The 21,531-nt window shown below is 40.3% G+C and overlaps 1 protein-coding gene across 1 annotated transcript in view; it reads right to left on the reverse strand.

The window, feature by feature from the left end:
- The window catches only part of veph1 (ventricular zone expressed PH domain-containing 1), an 85,935-nt gene that overhangs the window by 23,277 nt on the left and 41,127 nt on the right, over nt 1-21,531 (reverse strand). The window contains exons 7-12 of the mRNA XM_047339615.1: nt 19,374-19,603; nt 17,610-17,840; nt 15,881-16,257; nt 11,315-11,454; nt 10,302-10,436; nt 1,174-1,291 (exon numbers count right to left, since the gene is read on the reverse strand). Of these exons, the coding sequence (XP_047195571.1) occupies nt 1,174-1,291; nt 10,302-10,436; nt 11,315-11,454; nt 15,881-16,257; nt 17,610-17,840; nt 19,374-19,603 (1,231 nt within the window). The remainder of the gene's footprint in view (nt 1-1,173; nt 1,292-10,301; nt 10,437-11,314; nt 11,455-15,880; nt 16,258-17,609; nt 17,841-19,373; nt 19,604-21,531) is intronic.

The following is a 21,531-nucleotide window of genomic DNA, read 5'->3' on the forward strand; positions in this document are numbered from 1 at the left end:
AAATGAAATAAAAAATAAAATGTTGACTTATCTATTTATCTCTCTATTTATTTATATGTCTTAGACTATTTTACAGATAAATTATTTTATTCTATTTGTATGTTGACTCAAATGGATCTACTTATTTATTTATTTTAACCTTTAAAAACCCTACTTTCTATCTCTGGTTTTACTTACTTCTCTTTTTGTATTGTATTATTTTATCTTTGTCCTTTTCATGCCTCATTTAGAATTATATTTTTTTTTATCTTCATCATGATGTCTGTCTTTGTAATCCTGCATTAATCATTTCCTCTTTTCAAATTTATGAGTTTTGCAATAGCGTTTCCTCGGCTCCTGTTAATTTGTCTTGCTCTGTGTGTGGATGGGGATGTGTGTGTGTTGTCTTTATTGCTTTTCTTCTGTCAGCACTCTGTGTTCCATTGTTTGCATGAAAGTGTTATGGCCATGGAGATCGTACGGAGATCAGAATCCAGGTCACAGGTTCCCCAGCTCATCAGGAGCAATGGGATGCATCTGGGATCTCCCCCAGCTGGTGGCAATCAGCTGAGGCTGGGAGGGTTTATAAGGAGGTTTGGTTTCCTTGTGCAGTTGGTTGTTTGCGGTCAGAGCGTCAACACCTTCAGTTGCTTCTCTGAGTCTGTGTTGTTGTTTTTGTGTCGTTGGTTTTGCTTATACTATTAATTTGTGGTTTGCCCATTGTTATTTAGTCCATTGGTCCTATTTTTCTATTCTATCTTTTTGATAGATTTAATGGGTGACGGTTTGGAATATTATTCCCACCATTGCCACCATTTTGTTAGTTTTGTTTTGTTAGTTCCCCCAACAGTTGCCCCAGTGTACCAGGTTTTGTATTTCTTAGGGGGAAACATAACAAGTGCTATACAAATAAAGTCTGATTGATTAATTGGTTGATTGATTGCCTTTTCTGTAGCCTAACCCTTTATTCAGTGTCTGCTCAGGATCAGCTGCATATCTCACACTCAGATCTGCTTCCTCTGAACCCTAGACTCCTCTGCTCCTCACAGTATTACACACTTTGTGCCTGTGACTCTGTTTTCATGTATAGAAACCATAACAGCTGCTGGTGGAGGCGTCCTGTTTTTCACAAACAACTTGTTTATGCATGTTCACTAAACATGGTTCTACTCAACTATCGTGGTATGTGTGTACCTGTGGCCTTCTCAGGGTTGTTACACATGAAGCAGAGCCAGCCTCCTTCCTCCTCACTGTATCCAAACAGGTCGAAGAATCGCACCTCGTCCAGCTGGATCTGAAGACTGTCCAGGTCCTGAGGACAAGAAAAAGAGCACAGACAGAAAACAGATGAAATATAATTCAATTTAAATCGGTTCGATGTATGATAATGTTATATCGTTCTAAAAAGGAGTTTTTATAGAACAATGTCATAGCTTTTATTTGTGTGTGTGTGTGTGTGTGTGTGTGTGTGTGTGTGTGTTTAAAACTGCTGTTTTACTTCTTTGCTATCCACCTTGAGCTAGTGCATCTCAAAGGGACTTTCCTTTAAATAAAGGATAAATAATACCTAGAGGGGAAGTCATGATCCGTACTTATTATATACCGACCCTGATCCAATAACCCACACATGTGCACACTCTCATATATAACAAAGTTATAAAAGTATTTTTGCTCACTGAAATGTACTTGAGATGAGTTAAGGTTATAGGGCTCCAGAGCTGCAGGAAGGCCTGCTCTTTGTTACAAGGAAGTTTGTAAGTGAGACCTGAAAGCAGAGAACATCATCCCACAGGCTGGGAAGATGTAACCACAGACCACAACAGATGGAAGCCCTTTCTCAAGGCACACATCCAGAGCGGTGAGAAAAGGAGAGAGGATGTGCGGAAGGAGAGGACAGAAAGCAGACAATAGAAGCCAGAACACCTGCAGGAAGTGTCACAGAGACTGTTACTCAAGATCTAAGCTCCTAAGCTACAGTAGGCACTGCAACTCAACCACAGATCGACAGGCTAGTCCTCTGCAAAGGAAGTCCATGGCACCAAGTTTCACTTAAGCTACATACACCTACATAATGTCACTGAAATCATCGTAAAATAAAACTTGCAACCCAAACACTATGCAATAGAAAATGTTTAAAGAAGTGTAAAGTGGTGTTTCTGACATGTAACATACCCAGATGAAATAACCTTGACAGGTCGCTAGCGAATCACAGGGTCAGCATAGAGCGACAAACAACCATCCAATTAACCTAACCACAATCTGCATGTCATTGGACTGTGGGAGGAAGCCGGGGAACCAGCAGGAAACCAATGCAGACACAGAAAGAACATGCAGGCTCCGCATAGAATTGAACCAAGACGACAGCGCTAACCACTGCATCACTGTGCCACCCAACAAAGTATCGTAGAGCTTTGTATATATCCTTTATAAAGATGACACTGATGCATCGGCCCCAATCCTGATCCTTTTCGTCATAGTTATTAGATAAAACACATAAAAGCCATGTGAATTTACAGAAGAGGTTTGGTGAGCCTGAAACAACACAATCACACATATACACAAAAAACGTCAACTGTGCCTCTGTGTGTTGGAATAGAAAGTAATGGAATCCAACAGCTCCCCAATACAAATCTCTGAGGAACTCCTACACATGGCCAGATCTTTACTTCACATGAAATACACACAAACACACTTGTGACACTTAAACCCTTGAGATAAAACATTTTCATCTCATGTTTATGGTTTGGAGAAAGACAGAAACATTTAAGGAGATGATGGATTACTGTATAGTTCTTCATGACAAGAAGCAGTTTTATGCCTGTGAACGTCCATCATGTATTTCCTTACACTTCTGTATCCATATCTTCACCTAATACCAACAGTACATACCGCTGTGTGGTTGCTGTAATGTGGTTCACAGTTTAGATATCCTGTAAACATCCGCTTCATTATTTCTCTTAACTCTGACCCCGCTGTGGTCCTTTCACATTTTCTGATGATCCGTTTAAGAACATGAGAAGAATTTCTCACTGCAAAATGAAACCCACAGGAAACTGCCCTGAGGGAGCTGGATCTTAATGAATGTAAGAAAAACAGGTAGCTGTAATGCCTGAGCTACTTGTGTGTTTGCCCTTTTGACCTGTTTCCCATGTGTCCTTGATGTTAATGAGCAAGGATGTAAATGTGAAAGCTGGTTTTTAAGTGTGTATTCCCATTTGGACCAATGAAACATGGACATAAAACACAAATTCCAACACGCACACACACACACACACACTGATTGAAAGACTGATTGTGTTGTTACAACTTAAATAATTGAGGCGAAGGAGCTCTGCCTGCGGATACCGATAAATCAGGACCATGTGAGGCTGAGGCTGACGACCATCTGTGGGTTTACATGAACGTTAACAACCTCCTCCAATGAAGATCAAGTTTCTAACCTTTGTAACATGCCCGTATATGGTGTTTTTATATGATACAAGACATATCATTAACAAAATAAGATTAATTAATACATTGGTTGAATGATTCCACTTTGGAACTGCAGACAAGTTTCATTTGTTACATACTTAATGAACCAATCCTGTCAACTTTCGGGGTGGGGCTTTTCATATCATTTCACTATAGCATACCTCTGATACCCCTTGTTTCAATGGAGGCATCATGAAGTGGTATAAGAGGGGAAGGTGTACTGAATTAGCTGTATTTAGCATTGGCTGTATATAAAAATGGATGACATTTCTCTACTTCCTCCCACTATCCAGAAATGAAGCCAAAATATCCTGGATACAAACGCCTATGTGATGATCGAGAAGTGTAGGCTTCACCGTCCATCGTTATATAAAGTATAAGATAAGTTATCTAAATCAGAGATGGTGATCAGGACCAAGGTTTATCTAACATTAGCAACACGTTATAATCTGTTAGATTAGTAGTCGATTCACAGGCTCATAATCAATCACTGTTATGTTTCTAATGTCGACAGTGATGCATAGAATAGACTCTATTTTGGTACATCAACATGTAGGCGACCGTGTACATTTTGCCTGATTCTCATCTACAGAGAACAGTACACAAGCAAAGTGTTTTGTGAGTTTGTTTAGTTGAAGCTACAGGCGAGTGGCTGAGGGAGGCTGAGATAGATGCTGGGTTGGTTTGCATATTTATAGATATTTGAATACGAAGTTACATCCAAGCTATTTTTAGAAAAATTGAGAAATCAAATGAACTTCTAAATATGTAACTTTGAGGAACAGAGGGAAGTTTTATGGATTTAATCAATACCAGATGGGAGGGACTTTATGACGATAAAGGGACAGAGCAGCCTTTCAGAAGACATGTGTTGCAAGAGAGAGAAAAACCTGTTTGTGATTATTGGGCAATACAGCCCAATAATAATTCAACCCATTACAACAGAAACATTTATACATCAGGAATAACAATGTAATATTTTAATATGATAATCACAATTGTTACTTTGATGTTTGTCACTTCAATGTTTGTCACTTTTCCAATAATACTATTTTCTACTTAAACTGGATTTTAAATTTGAGATTTTGACTTGTGATGCTGTAGAATTAAATTGTTGAACTGTTTTTTTTAACTAAGGAAGGATCTGAATTATCTGGGATAAGGTAAAAATGCTACAAACCTGCATGACTTAGTCAAATTGTGCCTGGACGCCGACTGAGTGGAAAAACTCCCAAAATTCCCTCATTGAATAATCTTGTACTGAACAATAATCTTCATCCCAATGAGTTTTGACTTGGGAGCTGTTAGTCAGATGTTAAGCAACAATGTGTGGCAGTGAATGCAGAACCCAAGTCTGAGTAAGGAAACATTTGAAAGATAACACACATTTGTTTCAGGGGTCCTTTACCAGAAATCCTGTAGCCAGTCTGTGTGGTGCCAGGCTCACCACACTGTATAGCTGACAGCCCATAATGCACAGGGTGAACGACTTGTGTATGGTTTGAATAAACTGTGTAGGGTTTGAAAAGAGGCCGTGTTTAGAGCGACAAATTTGCAGCCGAGCAACAGGCTAATGTGGACAAACACAAGCCCATATTAGATGTATCAGGACCAGAGACGTGGATTCAGCAAACACACAAAGAAACAAAGGACGGACTATGTGAGTCCGAAAATAATCCGTCTAACCTCACGTAACCCTCTCTTCCCTTTCAATACGCCCCCCACATTCTCTCGCTAAAACTCCCTCTATCACTGTTTTTAGATCATAATTATAATTTGATCAAGATGCAAGAGCTGCTCACGACTGAGAGGAGAGAGAAGGAGGAGAGGAGGAGAGGAGAGCTACTTTCCAGACAGAGGTGCAGAAAGACAGCAGTAGGTGGAGGCAGGACGAGAGAAAGGGGGAGGGTAAACCAGGAGAAAGGTGAGTGGAGGAGAAGTGGGAGTGTGTGAAAGGGGGGTGAAGATGATATGGATGAAGATGGATATGGACATCTGCATAAGTGAAGATTTATCAATTATTTATGTCTGTCTTTCTTGTAGCTAAGATGTCTCGCTTTCTTCTTTCCTTCCTGCCCCCTTTTCTCTCCTTCCTGCCCCAAAAAGTCTTTATCTAATCTCAGCCTCAGCTTTATTCTCTTGGTTTTCAGCCTTCCTCCGTCCTCCTCTTCCTCCACCAAACTTTATCTCTACCACAGTTGTATCAACAAATGCTCTCACTTAGGGAAAAAGAGGAAAAAAGGTGAAACAACACTTGTGAAGTATCTCCTCAGTCTCAAGCTTCCACTTTAGCTCAGTCTCCAATCATATCTCGCACCACGTCTTCCTTCTTTTCCTTTTTCACTTCCTCCTCTCTCGCACTACATCCTCTTTTCTGCAACAGTTACTCCAAAGTCTATGTTCGTCCATTTTATTCTGCAATTTCCCAATCTTCCCATGTGTTGTTTACACGTGTTCAGCTTCCTCCTTTTACAAAAACTAATCTCAAAAGTGTCCTATGCTTGGTGCTGCTGTGATCATCATTGCAAATTTCCCCATTGCGGGACTAATAAAGGACTTCTTATCTTATCTTATAATGACAACTACAAGGGCACTTAGAGATCACATACTTCCGCCAAAGACCAACAGTCCCTTTATAAAATCACATTTAAATTCACTAGCTCCAGATTTGTATTTGGATCTGGAACAAAGTGCACACACGCAATCAACAAAAATGTTGAAAAATCACCCTTTGTTGAAGAAATTGAAAAGAAAATCCTGGACCCACACAAAACTTGAATGGGTTCTTTCTTGACCGACACCACCAAGTTTCATGGTAAACCACCTGATGCTCTTTGCATAATGCTGTTTACTAACATAGCAGGCTTTGATGCTAATGTGCCATGATAGCTATGAGTAGGAGCACATTGCTAATGGGGTACACTGAAAATAAAATCTAAAATCAGCTGCCTCTGCTTCTTCTTTCACATCTCCGTGATTTGATTGGCTAGCGTCAGTTCTTGAGTGTTTGTTTGAATATGATTTGATCGGCTGGTGCTTCTGTTGCCGCATGAAAAGTTGAGTTCTGCTCAACTTCAACCATACGTAACATGACACAACAGAGACACAATGCAGTTTGACAACAAGGTCACCCCATTCAAAGTGAATGACTTGCATTTCAAGTCCAGTGTGAGGGTTGAGACTTTTCTCTCCCTTTTTGCCGTCTTGTTTCTTTGTCTATTATTTAGCAGGATTATACAATAACCACTGGATGGATGACCATGTGACTTAGTGGAAGGATGTGGAATGTGTCAGGGAAGGACTCATGCAGATCCGGATCAGGGGGCGGGTCAGGATACTTTTTTCACTTTTCTTAACATCGTGAGACAGGGAGTGTTTTGACATTTTCACCAATTTCCCAGGGAAAAACGCATGACTCTAGATGAAAAAACAATCAGGCATGTTTCGAGGACTGATTTCTATAAGTGTGTGAAATTCGGTGAAGCTTGATTGAATTTAAGGGGACTGCTGGGCTTTGGCAGAGGTATACGCTCTCTTGAGTGCTTTCTAGTTTCACCCTCTATCTTTATCATTCATTATCTGCATGTCTTTGCTTCCAATCTTGCCCATTTTACCCATAATCTCCTTCTTACTGTGATAAAAACATGAAGATGATTCAGCTCCGCAGATCTTTGTCTTCATCTCTTAACCCCTGACAGACTCTCCAGTTCTTTTTTTATTATCCCTGAAACCTATTATTTTTTTATTGACACTGTATCTTTATCAACCTTTTTATCCTCAGTATCTCACATCTATCCTTTCTGTCCTTCCCTCCATCTCTGTCTTGCAGTCTTTGCCTCCCTCATCCCTCTTATCTCCCCTCACACCAGCTTTCCATTATCTCTGTGTCATAAAACTACTAAACAGACCTCTCAGAGGCCAAATATGAGTCGCTCTTAAACTTCTGAAGCCCCATAAAGCCCTTTAGGCTCCCTTTAAATCTCCCTGTCAGTACAGATATAATTGGTAACCTTTTCAGACTCATATATGTTATAGCCTTCCACCTTTCGCATCTCTTCTCTCCTCGCCTTCCACTACATGTGTTTCTGATTGGCTGACGGTGCCAGGAGTGAAGCTGGAGGTCTGATGGTGAGAGAGAGAAAGAAAAGAGGAAATGCGGTGCATATGGATGGAGGGAAAGGTTGTGACCTGCTTCCTCCCTCGCTTCTGTTAAATCTCATCCTCTTTGTTCTGTGGTTTTTCTCTGTGCTCCCTGAAAAATGAGACCAAACTTATGTTTTTTAAAGCATAAAGAGACGTTAAAAGTCCTTTCTGTTAGTCCGTACTTGGCAGGTTTAAGGGATCAGTATTGGTCCCAAAATGGACTTCATTAAGACAACTGGTTATATATCACTGATCTTTACAGTCTTTATATACTGCTCGTTTAATACACAGCATAGTAAAGCAACTGTTAAAACCTCACCGCTTCCTGTCTGTTGCTCCCAAAATGTACATTTTAATTTGAAGGCAGTGGCCTTTACTGTGAAACCTTTTGTTGACAATCATTTTTTATATAACTAACTGTACTAGAATTTTCTCCTATTGAGTTTTATGTATATTTTCAAATAGAAACATTTCTCATTTTAATTCCTCTGTCAGTTTTTATTTTTTTTACTTTGTATGTATGAAATATAATCTATTAACTATTCTGATGGAGAATAGCTGAAGAAAAAAATCTTGTTTGTGTTTATCTGAAAACGTATTTCATACATTCATAAATATCAGTCCCCTAAACATGCCTGTTTTTTTTCTTCAAGATCCAGGAATTATTTTTAATAAATCAATGAAAATGCTGAAAAATCCCTGTTGAGCAATGTTAAAGAAAGTGAAATTCCTGGATCTGCCCCCTGATACAGACTTGCACAGAAAATGGGTCATGGGTTCTTCCTTGGATCATGCCCCACACCTCCAAAACATTTCATGGAAATTGGACGAGTCGTTTTTGGTAAATACTACCGAGAAAAAAACCCAGACAAAAATATAATCTCCCTGGCAGAGGAAAAACATCTGCTCTGCTCTTCCATTGAATTGACAATAATATTATCTCTTTGATTTGGGGAAAAGCTTTTCTGAAAAAAAAAATCCTGATCTCTTTTCCTAAGATTGTTCAAAATCCTTCCTGTCTAAACAAACCCAATTAACACTTGAGGTGCCTGTGCAAAGCTGACAAACTTTTCTTCTCAAGTGATGCAATATGCTTCTGTGTGTTTTTGCCCCAGTTTGTGCCTCACACACGGAGCTGCTGGTAGCATTAGCAATGACTACATTGTACATGAGTGAGATTTATTCCTCTTCAGTGGCTGTAAACATGGGCCCCACACATCTTTTAAGTTTTTATGTGTATACACTTAACAATGCTAGAGTTAAAAAAAAACTAAACTTCACTGTTGAGCAGGTCAGTTGAGGTTTAGAAATAAAATGTAGCAGCGTATAATAACACAGAAAAATAATTTATGACTATTGCATCAGCCCAACACTGTTTGTCTAGAATAAACCAATATTCCACAAAAATGTGATTTGTGTTTTGATATTGTGATGATGCAATTATATTCTAAACAATCCACTACAACTCCACACTCCACTAACAACTAACTATAATTAAAGATAAGGTGAAGTAGCTTTGTAGAGAATAACCCTTGAAACTCCACGTTATCTCTCAAACTAAAGGCAGACAGTAGATATCCAGTCTTTGTTAAGGCCAAGCCAGGTGTACTGAGGTAAATCCTGACCAAGGTGTTTGTAAACTTTATACTTTTAATGATATATCTATATAGCTGAGAAAGAACCACAACTCATGGACATGTATATATACATGAAATAAATATGTGTTTAAGTCTGATGGAATTAGCATTAAATTAATTTAATTAATTTAAAGTCTTAATATGTTTTTAAACCTATTAAGACTTAATGTATTTAGGACCTGGGACATAATATTTTTAAATATCATAGACTGTTTAAATCGTAATATTCTAATTGAACTTTTCTAAGATGCAGCAGAGACCCAGCTGACATTAGCGGTAACTCTACCTTACTGATGACTTTAACGTTTAACAGATGTTTACGATAATGTTTGAACCATTTAACGTCACACAGCTTGAGTCATTTCCATTTGGGAGAGGGATACAAACCGTACACATCTACACATACTGCATAAGTAGAATCATTATCATCTAAGTAAGATGTGTGCATGTGTTTGGTTCTATGTGAACGAGCCTGAATGTGTGTGTTTTTATGTTCAGGCCCCATATGGTAACCATAGATCATTGAAGCTACGATGCACCTTTTTCAGAGAAAGACAATCGACAGCTGTATTATCTTTGCGGGTCTAATTACTTCCCAGCAACCATATAGCTTGTCACATTGTGAAGGGGCAGCACGTGAAAAACCACCCACATCCACGCATTTACAAAAACACACTGAAATAGGCACACGTGTCATTGTATATCCACACCACCTACATACCACACACACACACACACACACACACACACACACACACACACACACACACACACACACACGCAGACATGATAAAGATGAGGAGTCAGGGTGAGCGGAGGCCTTGTATACAAAAATGTCCATTTAGAGTTTTGCATTTTTACACAAAGTGGATGTTGAACTTCGAAACTCTCCTTTGTTGGAGTTTTTTCTTTTTCTTTTTTCAGCACCAATGACTTCATCCCCTCTGCTGGAGACAGATACCTTCTAGGAGGGATCACACACACACACACACACACACACACACACACACACACACACACACACACACACACACACACACACACACACACACACACACAGTGGTCCAGTACCTTCCTGTGCAGGGTGCTGTGCTGTGTCATAGCCATGGGGAAACTGTGAGCCCCCTTCAACTGTGTCTTCTCCCAAAGTGAAGCCAGTCTCTGGACGCCCTCGTCCCTGGAGCACAGAGGGACACTGGACTTACTCTGGTGGAGAAGGGAAAACAAAAATATTACCACAATAACACCATAAATATTATGAGGACAGTGTAGGAGGAGAAATGAGAACAAGACGGAGAAGTGTGTGTGTGTGTGTGTGTGTGTGTGTGTGTGTGTGTGTGTGTGTGTGTGTGTGTGTGTGTGTGTGTGTGTGTGTGTGTGTGTGTGTGTGTGTGTGTGTGTGTGTCATCCACTCCTTCGTTTTAATCCCTGCCCCTTAGTTTATTGGTTAGTTTGTATGTAAGCAAGGTTACTAAAAACCAACTGGGTTACCATGGGTCAGGGAAATGTTTATGTGGATCCAATAATTGTTTTTCATGTTTTTCAACATTTACACTGTTTTCCTAAAAAATTTTAGGGAACTGATATCTATGACTGTGTGAAATTTGGTGCAGCTTAATTGAATTTAAGGGGTGTTGGGCTTTGGCGGAGGTATGCCCTCTACTGAGTGCCACTCTAGTTTTAGATAGTTATCTAGTTATTTAGTAACTATCTAAACAGTAGTATGATAGACAGTATGGAACATTTCAATGGGTTGGCAAGAAAAGCTTGACAGCTGTAGGTAACATACTGTATTTTATTCTGTGGAGGTGGTTGAGCAGAGCGGGAGAGCCACAGGGTGACAGAGACAGAGATGGGAGACCCACAGTGGTAAAGTCCCCTGCCACTGTGGGTCTCACCGGTATCATTCGTTTATTAACAGAAATCAATACGACAAACATAATGTAAAAACTCAAACTCAAAAATCCGCCTGGCTTCTCTCATGCACAGACACTAGTGGCAGCTCTCTGTCTGTCTGTGTCTCTCTGTGTTGCTCTGCTGAGACACCTCCACTTATGCTTTGTAAGCTGAATATGTGGATGCACCTGTAGATGCAGCAGCATCATGTGGATCCAGAGATGCGGCTGTCGGCTGGTCAGGTTGAAACAGGACTTGGCGTACAGGCAGTAGTGGCCCTTCAGAGGACAGGAGAACGACAGCTTGGCCACACAGCCTCGATTTGAATCTGTCACACAAAAATGATGAAAATATTAATTTAAACAAGTTGCGCTAAAGTTGCACTGAGACGTGAAGCTCGAGCTCTGTCTTAGCTCTTTCTCTCTTTGCAATGTGTCTTTGTATCTCTTGCACATATGGACTTGTGTAACATTAGGAACATGTTCATAGCGTGACTCATTCAAGGGCAATGCCTCTCGTAACCATCAGAAAAACATCTTCTCTTCCCATCACGCGTCTGCTAACTTCCGCGTCTTTGCCAAGAAGAAGAAATGAGAGAATAGTGCCTGTGGTTCACATGGAAGTCCTCTGCTAGATCAGAAAGAATTATGTTAATTATTATTAAAATAATAAGGAGGATGTATAATGACGATGTAAAAATAAATTATTTGAAACATAATTTATCTTTTAAATAAAAAATTGCCTTTATCCCTCCCTTCGTTGGCTTCTTTATAAGTAAAAACTATTGGACCAATTACCTCGTAACTTGGTGGGCGGATCTAGGAATTTTTTTTTTTCACTTTCATTTACATTGCTAGGTAGAGCATTTTTCAAAATTTTCTCTGATTTCCCTGATTTTGATAACATTTCTGAAACAAAATTATTTTTTTAAAGAAATAATTAGATACTTTTGGTAACATTGTTGGTATTCACTTTCTGGCTGAAGTTTGGACAAGAGGATTGATGGGACTCAAATCTCAGGAGGTTGACAATGTCCACATCCAACCTCAGTTGAGCCAGGCAAGCTGTTTCCCCCTGTTACCATTGTTGTGTGTTTTTTTTTTTTGCAAAGCTAAGCAAACTGGCTACTTGCAATAGCTGTTTATCTACCAGAGGGATGCATGATCTCAGTCTTCTCCCTGAGGGGACTTCCCAAAATGGTTACAGGAAACAAGCTTTTCCTTTAAAACTGGAATCATCGTCACCTCAGTTCACTGTGAAAAAGTTTTGATGAAAAAATTAAACCCACTTTGCTTCAGAACAAAATAATTTACAGCAAGTCTCAACCTTCATTTGTTATTCTACAAAATTAGTCTCAAATGTCAAAGAAAACATCGGGTTCCAAAACATATTTTATCTCCCGACAGGGTGAGTGATATAATACTGTGTATAGTATACTCATCTGTTCCTTCCTCATCTGTTGAGATCCATAACAGGGTTGACATGAAAGATGTGCCATACAGTATCATGACACATCCATTACTCAACACAGATCTTTGGGATAAACTCAAACATCTGCACACACGTATGAGCTACAATATGCACATGTTTATACTGTTTCACTCATTAGCACAAGGTTGAGTAAATATGTGCACTCGTCTGTGTAATCCTCGTACCCCGAGAAGAATAAGGGTCAGCAGCTCATGTGTAAGTCAGCCAGCAGCGTGATGACATCATCTAGTGGAGATGTGACATCATATTATCCTGAGTGTCTTGGGGTTGATTCTCATTTAGGGGCAAAGCACCAATTGGGAGATGAGGAATGAAGTGTGTATGCGTGTGTATGTATGCGTGTGTGTGTGTGTGTCGTCCAGTGTGCACTGTTGTGTATTGTTGAATTGGTGCTTGTGAACATCTGCATCAGAATTCTTGCTACAGACAGTGGTGGAGGAAGTAAATTAGTAATTTTACTCAGGTAAAATACATTTTTCTATTGAGCAAAAGTATGTACTTGCTTTTAAATCTACTAATAAGTATTAAAAGTAAAAGTACTTGCCAAATGTAGCCTATTCCCTGTTAACGCAATAGTCATTATCTCAAAGGCTCAGTGGTGGCCTCCTTTGAATGTGAATGCAAAGCAGTGTAAAAAATGTTGAGGAGTAGAAAGTACAGATATTTGCTGATATGTAGTGGAGCAGGAGTGAAAAGTACCCAAAATGAAGCTACTTAGTTAAAGTACAAATATATGAAAAGTTTACTTAGGTACAGCAACACAGTACATTTGCTTTGTTACATATTTAGTGGAGGTGAAATTGAGCTGAACAATTAATGGCACATTTAATAATTTAAGGGTTTGGGAGTGGCTGGATGGAGTTGTTCAATATGGTTATAAATAAATATATAAAAAATGTGCTGACAGGCGTTGCTAGATATGGTAATAACATCTTAACTTAAATTAAGCAAATCAAATTGAGAAACTGAAAATAAGCAGAAATCTTTAGACGTGAATGAAAATAAAACATCAAATCCCTGAATACGAGGAGAGGGAGAATGTGAAAGTGTATTACAGCATTTTAGAAAATGGATTAGATTAGATTAGTTAAGAGACGTAAGAGGTTTTTATTTCATAGTTCTTCAAATAAACTGCCTGACCTTTTGTCTGCGTTCACTGCTATGAAAGTGAGTGCTGACAAAACTGCACCCATATACACGTCTGGACATGATGTTCATCTGTTTCTACTTTGGACCTGGCTGTGTTGTATAGATGTAACTGACTCCAACAACCCTGCCCACAACAATTAAACGCCTCCATACCTTGATTAATTTTTCCATTAACAAATGAGTTCCATGACAATGCCCCATAGGGTTTGTCTTCACATTATAGCACATTCACTCACTCCACGTTAAAAAATACAAGTTGATTGGGTCTGCAGCTCAATTATATCCCATAAGTCTAAACTGTTGATGGATTTAAAGTCTGATATAGTGATATGTACTGATTGAGCTCCAACAACTTATGAATAAACTATTAAAAACACATAAGTGAGTCACACTGTTGTACTGAGTGACACGTTCCTTCATTCCAATAAACATAAGAGTTGTAGTTTATTCTAAGTTGACTTACTTTCCGATAGACAGATGACAGGAGTGATACCTCTCACCACAGAGGGGGGAGTGTGTACACTTCTAAAACTAATCTGAGCCATCCCATCCTGAAAAACTGCACTGGCCAGATGTTTAAAGGGGACATAGCATGCCCATTTTACCACAAGTTGATATGGTTCCTTGGGGTCTTAATGAAATGTCTGTAACATACTTTGGTCAAAATACCACAAGGATCATATAAAACAGCACCCTTTTTACCCTGTATAAAACAGCCCTCCACAGAGTGACCTGTTTTGACTGCCTGTTCCTTTAAATGCTAATGAGCCAGCTCCCCCCATGATTTTAAACGATATAAATTACATATTTTATATGATATAAATTATCAAATATGCATCCCATACTTTGTATTCCCCTTCTGTTGTCCTGGAGTTTTAATTTTCCCAATCACATAATTAAATGTCCCCCTCTGCCCATCCACTACAAGCACACAAGCAGACAGACAGAGAGAGAAAGAGAGGGGTGGGGGGGGGCTATGAAGACCATCATTTACCCCCGAACCCCGACATTCAACGGGTACAACAACAAGCGGAGAAAGCAGAATCGCAGGCTGACCTTATATATACAGTCTATGGGGCTGACCAGCGCGGAGAAATGCACGTCCCGTGTGAACAGCCAGGCGGCTGCGCGCTTGGGAATGGCGCTGCGCTGCCTCTCAGCCTCGCTGCCTCCGGTGTAAACCCGACGTAACGAGTGTGGGGTGAGCCAAGACCATGTAGGGAGACTTCCAGTGCCTTGTTACGACACAAAACCCAGGAAGCTCAATCGAGTCACTCAAGCATGATGTTTCTGACTTAGAGGAACCATAACAAAACGCGCGAGTGTTTTTTTTCCAGAGTTTTTGGGTTGGTAGACATGCCAGATACCCACATTAACGTGTAGAAGCACTAACAAAGTGGAATTTGCATGCTATGTCCCCTTTAATGGAAATATATTAGTCTTAGTTCAGTAGGAACAAAGTGGTATAGTGAGAAACATGTTGTTCATTTTTGTTGTGTGTGTGCTCGTCTCTGTCGCTCTTCACACATATGTATTTAGTTATTAATCGATGGTGTCAGATCATGAATCCGGAATGTTCCAGTCACATTGACCCTGATGTCTTGACTGTGCGCGTAACATTACATCTTGTGTTGCGTGTAGCAAAATCAGTGAATCGCAAGTGAATTGCACCAGATGTAATGAAATTACCTGCGGGCAATCCTACTATCACATTCACAGTATCATGAGGTCACTGTGACCTTGACCTTTGACTTTCAGGCACCAAAATATAATCAGTTCATCTTTGAGTCTAAGTGAATGTTTGTACCAAATTTGAAGAGATTCCCTTTTATATAAACATACTTTGTGAGGCCACCTGGACATTTGACCTGTGGCTACTAAAATCAAGAAAGTTAAAGAGTCCAAGGAAATGTCTGTGCCAAATGTGAAAGGATTCCTTCACGGCGTTCCAGAGATCTCACCTTCATGAGGCAAAACATTTGCTTTGTGAGGTCCCTTTGACCTTTGACCACCATAAATCGAATCAGGTCATCCTTGATCATCCACTCTGGATCATCAAATCATCTAATGAATTTCAACACAGTTCTCAAAGACGACAAAGCTGTGGTCATTACCTTCTATCACACACTGCTCTGGTGTTGGGATCTGCCGCACCACGTCTCTACAGAACGCTCTGATCGTCTCCATGTTGTCTCTTAAATGGACGAAGAGTCTGTCGGCTTCGCCCTGCTCCACCATCTCTCCATCCTCCTCTCTGCCTTCACCTTTCCCTGCCTCTCTGACCCCTCTCTCCACCGCAGGGGTGACGGGCACAGAGCCTTCAGCGGTCCGCTTCCTGTCGGTAGGGGGCGCCTCCTGGTTTTCTGTTTGCTGATTACTCAAAGTATTGGGAGAGATGTTGTCCGGACTTAGCTCCACTCCATCACCGTCGACCCCGGCGTCTGGGTTGATGGAGCGTGAGTGCACAGCGTGGAGGGCCAAGCTCTTTGACCTGAAAGAGAAATGAGACAGTGGGTTAGTCCCACAGCGTTGACGATCCGAACAACTCAAAGTCTGTCTGCCTTCACCAACACTGAGATCTGTGTGTTTTGACACCATGTAGTGCAGATTGGTTTGGTTCGAGGGTTCTGTGGGGAAACCACTGAGGCACAAATCTATGAATAGTTTTATTGACAGTGACTTTGTTACGATGAAGAAAAAATGTACTTTTGTAAAGTGTCTGTTGTGAAATCACTGCTGTCTTTACCCTTACAGCGTCGTCCATATTGTTAATTATGTAAATTACACTGAAAGGTTTGTTCACTCCAGTCTTCCAAGTCTTGGAAGGAAGCTACTGTAGCTACCTCCAATAACAATATACAAACAAAACTAATAATAAAAACTGAGACAGGGGAACCAGTGCTCTCAGTCTATATAGAGTCTATATTATATTTGACTATAAGGTCGAAGTTATGGCTTTCCGCTTTATTAATTTCAGGTTTAAGTTTCTATTTAAGTTTCTAGTATTTCAGAAGGGATTTTACAAGTAATCACAGTAACAGGCCACAGTTCCCACACTGTTAATCTGATCTGGATGTAAACACCCTGAAGTTAAAGCTGTTAGAACCTTGTTAAAAAGATAACACACAAAAACTTTATCATTATTATCATATTAACAACAGTTACTTTGCTCACTCTTTAAACTGTGACGACTAAAATGTGAATATTTTCCTGAATATTGAGCTTCTGACTTGTTGCTCTGTGCATATGAAAATTATATTTTCTTCATTCTTTTGATAAACAATGTCTGTAACTTTGAAGAGACATGACTTAAATTTTCTATGGTAGATGTCTATTTTTCATAAAAAGAAATGCTTCAGAGCCAATCAGATTTAAAGGAGACATATTGTGCTCATATTAAGGTTCATAATTTTGATTTGGGTTATTGCTTGAAAGGTTTACATGTTCTTACGTTCGGAAAACACATCATCTCTTTTCAGCCTCTGTCTGAATTGCACAGCTGGCCGACTCTGTGAACCGCTTCCAGCACCTTTAGAAAATGTCGGCCTCTGATCTTTCTGTACCTGGCTTCGTTAGGGGGCGTGTCAGACTAGCCGCTATGTGTGCATTGTATGGTGACATCACATGACACCATTATCGTGTAGAAATATCATCCGACTATTAACCAGGAGTTTCGGGAGGTTTCTGTGTGAGTTTTGGGACTTTGTTTTAATTTTTACAGACTTTTACATAGACAGGAAACCTTTTATAACACACTAGAGAAAGAGAAAAACTGAAAAAGCAAGATATGTTTGTTTTAAGCAGTTCTCAGCAGGGCCGTGTAAATGACACAAACTAACCGACCTGTTGAATCTCATCTCTCGTCTCTCCTCCCTGACGGCTTGGCTCAGGCTGTAGCGTCGCAGGGAGGCAGGGGAGTCCTCCTCCACCTCCTCCTCTGCCCTAGCTTCCCCCATCTTCTCCTCGAAGGCCTGGATCTTCACCTGAAGCTGCTGTTCTGCCCCCCGTCCTCCCCCACCTCCTCCTCCCCCTGGAACAGACGCACAGGGAGATGGCGGACACGCTTCGTCCACCCTGTAACGCACGAAACACAAACACAAAGGGTTGGTGGCCACGTGACATGGAGCCTGACAGACACGTTTGGATGGATTTCAGCCTCCTCACTCTCCCAGTTGATCCTATTCTGATCTCTTTCTCACGACAACAGGCTTTATTTCTGTATCTCTCACCCGCTGTGGCCCCCTTTCTCCCTCTCGTGCTGGCTACATCTCACCTTCTCCCCTCTCTTTCCAGCTTTGTTATTCTTTGTCCCTCACATGAATGTTTCCTCTCATTTGCTCTCCAACTCTCTCTCTATATTTCTGTCCCTCTCACAAGCGGCCTTTATAACTCCATCATACATTTCCCTTGTTTGCAAACAGAGGACTTGTCCCATTGTTGCTTCTCTTCTGTCCTCACCCCCCCGGCTCTTTCACTAATAAACCATCCTGCCTCTCTCGATCCCTCGTTCCCTGGATCTTTCTTCCAGAGGACCCCAAGCAAAGCCCTCTGGAAGCCTCCAATCCTGCACACAATGTTCTTGTTTCGGGGAAAAGCTGTTGTGTGTCATTCCCACAGTTTAGCCAAATGAATCCCAGTCAACTTATGCACATTAACACGCAAACACGCAAACACAAACGCACACAAGCTCAAACATATGCATATGCCATCTCCACATGTGTTTTAGAAGCACGTTTCATGCCTTCCTTTTATTGTGACGTATGGTAGAAGTCAGTTGAGGACAGAATCAAATATGAAGCAACAGGAAGATTACATGTCTATAAGTAAAAATAACCCAGATCAGTAACATGTGTGGGTTTAATGTGCGTATTGTCTTGGATTTGAACAAGTTTCAAACAAGTTTCCAAACCTTTGACTTCTCGCAGTGACATGAGGATAAATCAGTCTTTTTTTGAGACAAATACAATGTGTTTCGAAGTGCAATCTGTGTTGAAATGATGCATGTGCTTTGTCTATGTTGAGCCAAAACTCAATCTTACTAAAAGCAACATTAGACCTTACATAAGAACCAAAAAATGTGAGTTGCAATATGTGTACGATCCATTTGCTCTGAATTATACCTTCATTATCTATACTAATTATCATTTGAGGGTTGTGGGGGAGCTGGAGCCAATCCCAGTTGACATTGGGTGTGCGTATCACAGGACCAACATACAGAGACAAACAACCAGTCACACTCGCAGTCACAACTTAGAAATAACTGAAACCATAGCCTACTCTGAGGGACTTATATTAGGAGTAAAACTATAAGCTCTGGATAAAGAGAGGAATGTGGACGATGCCAAATCAGAGATTTAACTAAACCTGGGCTTATTTATATAACTTTCTTGGTGTCGTGCGACTGTCCGCTTCAGGTTTAATTTGCAGTGTATTGCATCACCTTGTGAACGGCTGCTGAGGATGCATGTTAAACAAGCTCAATAACTTTCAAACTGTTTCAGAGTGAATTAACCAGAAACACATTTAAATCTTTTGGGGGGGAAATTTTAAGACAACACCAGTCAATAGACACAAGTCTATTGGATTAAATGAGTAAATTTGATTTACTTTACAAACCTGCAACGCATCGCCAAGCTCTCCTCCAGCCGCCTCCCCAACAGTCTGGCTATGGCGGTGAAGGAGTTGCTCATCCTGTAGATGTCTTTCCCGCAGCCTCCCAGTAAAGAGGGGTGACGGTCAGTCAGAGCTCTGATCTCCAGCAGCAGGGTGTGGTGGAAGCTGTGCTCCATGCTGCCCAGCAGGGACACGAGGTAGACCAACGAGCTGTGAGCATGAGTCTGGAGAGAGGAGACGACACAGAGGACGGAAAGATGATTACATCGTAATGTCTGGGGTGGTGATCCATGCAGACATCAAACTACAACAAAAAGAAATAAGATTATACCAACAAGTTGCTTTATTGTACAAAAAATGAGTTATTTCTCTCCGACTAAAAATGGGAGCAGTGTTGTGTTATGGAAAGGTTTGTATTACAAGTATTGTTTCACTACATGTGCTTTGGTTGAGAAAGAGTGAATTTTATGTAATTTGACTCACGTTGGTTTTACACTTCCGGGCAGTTTCGGGGGGTAGTCGTAATTTCTTTTACTTCTAAATCACGACAAACAACATTAAATACTAACACATGCAGCTTGCTCTCTGCAAAACTGAGAAAATATAAACTTCTTTCCCCAACTGACTATAAACTGTTTCTGGAGTATAGAAAACCTGCTCAGCTGTGATACAGAATATCTTCTGAGGTTTCAACTTTCTCGTGTGCATATTCATTGTGTTCTCTAGGGAAGATCCAAACTTTTCTTTTATATGTACTGCTTACTGTAATATGCAATAATTGTAACCAATACAGTCCTGTTTCAGCCCCCCCGTTAGCCTTAAAAAAAGTATAAGAATAAAGATAAAATGGATGGAAAACAGTCCTTTTAAATGTTCTCTTGCTTAATCCCTGTACAAGGTTTTAACCCTGGTAACAGTTGAACAAAAGGCCACATGATTCAGGAACAGCTCTCTTGCAGCGTTTTAGGGCCGAATAAAAACCTAATAAACTGAATAAGTCAAATCTGTGCACAAAAACAGAAACAGGACTCTCTGAAGTCTCTAAGCTTGTTAAAAAAAATTAAAAAATCACACAGCTTGGAAAAACTGATGATGCTTCCTTTAAAATCCTCCTTCTCCTCCTCTGACTGACAAACCGTGATCGATCGATTGATTGATGAAAGGACAGAAAGACGGACAGAGACAAACTGAGCTCAACGACACCTTGTAACGAGGAGAGAAGAATGCACTTACACAGTTTGGGCAGGTTTCACAAGCGCTCTCTGTAGGATACTGAATTTATATGAGGACGGAGAAGTGCCAGAAAATGTAGACGATGACTTTATACTGTAACAACACGCCAAGAAAGTATTTAGGAGTTTCTGAGATCCAACCCAAAGCTGAAACAGGAGCCAGGAGAGACTTTATACCAAGTGTGCTACTTCTGCACCAAGGCTTTAATCTACCTACTTATTCTGTATGTGCAACACATATCTCATGAACCGTTCATTTTACACACTTCACACTTGGCATGTGTATAGTCAATGGTCAGAGGTGGAGCAGTGTCTAATTTGATGCCATTTGGACACATGATGTGTTCAACATGTAATAAAATGTGAATAAACGGGAGTCTGTAACAGTCAGTGGGGATGGGGCAGTATGCCAGCAGTCTGTTGACCGAGGGTTGAACATGTCTTCTTCTATGTCCTCAGATAAACTACAGCAGTGGACGGTAACTACTAATTTGTCTTCAAAGTAAAAGCACAACATTTGTTTTGTTGCTCCAATGCTTTATATCAAGCTGAATTAAAGAGGTTTTATTTTGAAAAGTTGCAAACTTGGGTCTGAAGATTGTGTCTTAAAAGACCTCTGAAGTAGCTGATATTCAATATATGAAAAAATAAGAGCAGGTCAGCAAATCATTCAAATGTATACACAAAACACCCATGTGAACAATTATAAAGTAAATTCTGTTCCATTGTATGAAAAACATTGAGATTAAAATCTTCATTGCATATAAACCAGGTAGGATGAGCACACTTTCTAACTTCCCTCTGCACCATAGACTGTTTATAAAAAGCTCTGCACACAGCGTCTAGCTCACAGTATATACATTAACACAGGACAAGAACAGAACATGACAAACACACAGGTTTAGAGCAGCCACTGCATT

Source organism: Hippoglossus stenolepis, chromosome 4, assembly GCF_022539355.2.
Source record: "Hippoglossus stenolepis isolate QCI-W04-F060 chromosome 4, HSTE1.2, whole genome shotgun sequence".
Taxonomy (NCBI): domain Eukaryota; kingdom Metazoa; phylum Chordata; class Actinopteri; order Pleuronectiformes; family Pleuronectidae; genus Hippoglossus; species Hippoglossus stenolepis.